At 51.1% G+C, this 4,494-nt stretch overlaps 1 protein-coding gene across 1 annotated transcript; it reads right to left on the bottom strand.

Annotated features, from left to right (window-relative positions):
- Positions 1-3,141: 3,141 nt before the first annotated feature.
- Positions 3,142-3,891, bottom strand: LOC134538578 (uncharacterized). The gene has a single exon (XM_063380002.1). It carries the CDS (start codon positions 3,889-3,891, stop codon positions 3,142-3,144), a length of 750 nt encoding a protein of 249 aa, XP_063236072.1.
- Positions 3,892-4,494: the final 603 nt, after the last annotated feature.

Below are 4,494 nucleotides of genomic sequence, written 5' to 3'. Positions count from 1 at the left end.
TGGAATCAAAAGCCGGCGACGTGAATTGATCGGGGTGAGCTGACTCCGCCTGCTTCTCTGCTGGGTTCCCACGCGCCAGGCTACCCTGCAAACACCTGTGATGCGATCTTCCTCGGGCGTCTGGACCGCCGCTGTTCTGAAGTGTGCCGGGTAGAGACCTGCAAAATTCGCGGATTCATTCGGTGATAGGCTAGAATTCAAACACATATACCTCTTAGATAATTTTGCTATTGGCTCACTGTTCATCTGGACGAATCTCAACCAGTTATAAACCCTCAACCAAATGAGGATCGAATCACAGACAAACCAGCTGAGACGACTTACAAGTCGGCAGCCAATGAACATGCGTTATTAGCCCGAGTGTACAGGGGTATGTGCAGTCTATACTGAAGGCCATCGAAACCGCGAATTTTGCAGGTCTCTAGTCCCGGGACATCAGCAGCAACTTCCGTGCTGTACATGAATCAGACAGTGGACAGTCCGTTCTTACGAGCCGCTGTCGTCGCTCAGAAACAATTGAGGCCAGTTCTCAGTTGTGCATAGGGTCTTGCAATTTTCGCGAAATGATTCCGAGAATAGCTGAGAGTTAAAACATCATAGCATTGCCTGTGTTTCGTGATTGGGTGAGTTCCTTTCAGGAACATGTCTACCGTCAGTACAACCTATCACAGTAATCCAACACGGAAGCAAACTAGTCCTGAGTGGCTCGGTCAAATAAAAGCAACGACTTCTCTCGCAGACGGCCGCAATCACAAGGAAGAAACCGCTGATGCGGATATACCATGTTGCCGTAATAGGCTTTCAGAATTTTTCGCGAAAAATGCCTGCCCCTAGGTATGTACTTACTTCTAGCTTGTGATGGTTTAAGCATACGTGGTCCGACATTTTGGGCTCTTAAGTTTACGTGTTTCTACACCGTAATTATGTAAATGTAACAGAAATATTCATGTAAACTTACAGATATTTGCAAGTTTTTGTACATTTACATGAAAACAACTGTATCACTACATACTAGTGTTCGGAGTAGTAATGATTCTTACCCGGGCATTTATGATTTGTGTTGTCCCAGTACCTCCAAAGGTTAAAGTTATATTATTGTAAACCGTTCCCTGAATAGCATATTCTAGTATCAACTGCGCTCATAATAAGCATAATGAATCGAAATAGAGTTCAGTTAGTGCATATGCTATTAACTTTTCCGTGATTTAAGAAAATTATTCTTAAGTAATATATCAATTGAAGTATAAAATTATGAATAAAAAACTCAGAATTATCTCGAAAACGTTTTTCATATATGCAAAACTAATAATAGCTTCTCGGCTCAACAGAGTGGCCAGGCCTAGCACCAAAAATAACTATTAAGACAAAAAATTAAATAATGAAGGCACATCCTTTAATAGTAAGTTGTACCACATTTTACCTACTTAACTCTCAATCATTTACTAGTAATTTCAATTTTGAAGAGTTAAGCTAGTTTTACTACTCTGAAACAATTATGGTCACCATGAGTCAATATCACAGTAGGTGCAGAGAGTGCAAACAAATGCAGAGAGAAAGACTAGAATAATGAGCACCATACACTAACACTTACTTGAGATTTTCCAGGTGCATCATACACAGAAATATACCAAGGAAAAAGGTGTCAGAAACAATACAAGTATCACAGCGTACAAGAGACGTCAGCCGTGTCCTGATATGAAGTGCAGAACTACGGGCCCCGTGCGTATCCTAGATATATGCATCCGTGTATATCACCAATGGCTAGAGACCGGAAAAATACGCGAATTCAATTCGCGATAGGCTAAAATACAAATGGCTATACCTCAGTGCTACCTCCGCTATTGGATCACAACTCACCTGGATGACTCTGGGCCAATGAGAAACACCCAACCAAAGCTTTATCGAATCACAGGCTGCTACGCTGGAAAGTCTCACAAGACAGCAGCAAATGAGTGGGTGGCATTTGACCGAGTGTACGTACGTAGAACTATGGAGTTCATCTTACAGGTCTTTGAACTCGCGAATTTTTCCGGTCCCTACCAACGGCGTGTGTTCAAAATAATGTTTCAAATCACTATAAGTTTATTGTTTTTTAAGCTCGGTAATGCACATTGTGGGAGCTACAGTGTGACTGGCAGAAGCCGGGGAAGCAGCAAGTCGGGGTCAGCCTCGTGAGTCCTGCAGAGCCTCTCTACAGGGTGTCCTGCGAGCCGCCGACAGAGAGGCGCGGGACCGCACAGCGACTGGAACCTGCCGGTCATCGTCGGCGGCATTGAGGCCTTCGCCGGCGCCGCGGGACCCCCTCCACGACCTCCAGCTATCTCCCCGGCATCTGCCCGGCGTCTCGGCCCAGCCCGTCCGCGGCCGAACTGTTCCCGAGTTCGGCTGGACGTCTCCGGCAGTCAGGGTAGCTGGTGGACTGTGCTGTCAACATCTCCGGCAGTCAGGGTAGCTGATGGACGTGAGCTGACAACGTCTCCGGCAGTCAGGGTAGCTGATGGACGTGAGCTGCCAACGTCTCCGGCAGTCAGGGTAGCTGATGGACGTGAGCTGACAACGTCTCCGCCTGTCAGGGTAGCTGATGGACATCTCCTGACAACGTCTCCGGCAGTCAGGGTAGCTGATGGACATGAGCTGACAACGTCTCCGCCTGTCAGGGTAGCTGATGGACATCTCCTGACAACGTCTCCGGCAGTCAGGGTAGCTGATGGACGTGAGCTGACAACGTCTCCGCCTGTCAGGGTAGCTGATGGACATCTCCTGACAACGTCTCCGGCAGTCAGGGTAGCTGATGGACGTGAGCTGACAACGTCTCCGCCTGTCAGGGTAGCTGATGGACATCTCCTGACAACGTCTCCGGCAGTCAGGGTAGCTGATGGACGTGAGCTGACAACGTCTCCGCCTGTCAGGGTAGCTGATGGACATCTCCTGACAACGTCTCCGGCAGTCAGGGTAGCTGATGGACATCTCCTGACAACGTCTCCGGCAGTCAGGGTAGCTGATGGACGTGAGCTGACAACGTCTCCGCCTGTCAGGGTAGCTGATGGACGTGAGCTGACAACGTCTCCGGCAGTCAGGGTAGCTGATGGACATCTCCTGACAACGTCTCCGGCAGTCAGGGTAGCTGATGGACGTGAGCTGTCAACGTCTCCGCCTGTCAGGGTAGCTGATGGACATCTCCTGACAACGTCTCCGGCAGTCAGGGTAGCTGATGGACATCTCCTGACAACGTCTCCGGCAGTCAGGGTAGCTGATGGACATCTCCTGACAACGTCTCCGGCAGTCAGGGTAGCTGATGGACGTGAGCTGCCAACGTCTCCGGCAGTCAGGGTAGCTGATGGACGTGAGCTGACAACGTCTCCGCCTGTCAGGGTAGCTGATGGACATCTCCTGACAACGTCTCCGGCAGTCAGGGTAGCTGATGGACATGAGCTGACAACGTCTCCGCCTGTCAGGGTAGCTGATGGACATCTCCTGACAACGTCTCCGGCAGTCAGGGTAGCTGATGGACGTGAGCTGACAACGTCTCCGCCTGTCAGGGTAGCTGATGGACATCTCCTGACAACGTCTCCGGCAGTCAGGGTAGCTGATGGACGTGAGCTGACAACGTCTCCGCCTGTCAGGGTAGCTGATGGACATCTCCTGACAACGTCTCCGGCAGTCAGGGTAGCTGATGGACGTGAGCTGACAACGTCTCCGCCTGTCAGGGTAGCTGATGGACATCTCCTGACAACGTCTCCGGCAGTCAGGGTAGCTGATGGACATCTCCTGACAACGTCTCCGGCAGTCAGGGTAGCTGATGGACGTGAGCTGACAACGTCTCCGCCTGTCAGGGTAGCTGATGGACGTGAGCTGACAACGTCTCCGGCAGTCAGGGTAGCTGATGGACATCTCCTGACAACGTCTCCGGCAGTCAGGGTAGCTGATGGACGTGAGCTGTCAACGTCTCCGCCTGTCAGGGTAGCTGATGGACATCTCCTGACAACGTCTCCGGCAGTCAGGGTAGCTGATGGACATCTCCTGACAACGTCTCCGGCAGTCAGGGTAGCTGATGGACATCTCCTGACAACGTCTCCGCCTGTCAGGGTAGCTGATGGACATATCCTGACAACGTCTCCGGCAGTCAGGGTAGCTGATGGACGTGAGCTGTCAACGTCTCCGCCTGTCAGGGTAGCTGATGGACATCTCCTGACAACGTCTCCGGCAGTCAGGGTAGCTGATGGACATCTCCTGACAACGTCTCCGGCAGTCAGGGTAGCTGATGGACATCTCCTGACAACGTCTCCGCCTGTCAGGGTAGCTGATGGACATCTCCTGACAACGTCTCCGGCAGTCAGGGTAGCTGATGGACATCTCCTGACAACGTCTCCGGCAGTCAGGGTAGCTGATGGACGTGAGCTGTCAACGTCTCCGCCTGTCAGGGTAGCTGATGGACATCTCCTGACAACGTCTCCGGCAGTCAGGGTAGCTGATGGACGTGAGCTGTCAACGTCT

The sequence above is a fragment of the Bacillus rossius genome, chromosome 13, assembly GCF_032445375.1.
Source record: "Bacillus rossius redtenbacheri isolate Brsri chromosome 13, Brsri_v3, whole genome shotgun sequence".
Classification (NCBI taxonomy): Eukaryota; Metazoa; Arthropoda; class Insecta; order Phasmatodea; family Bacillidae; genus Bacillus; species Bacillus rossius.
Note: the sequence above shows the minus strand (reverse complement) of the source record. Positions and strands in the feature narration are given on the sequence as shown.

Excerpts from the sequence above, each read along its gene's own strand:
- LOC134538578 (XM_063380002.1), bottom strand. The coding sequence starts at position 3,891 with ATGTCCATCAGCTACCCTGACTGCCGGAGACGTTGTCAGCTCACGTCC.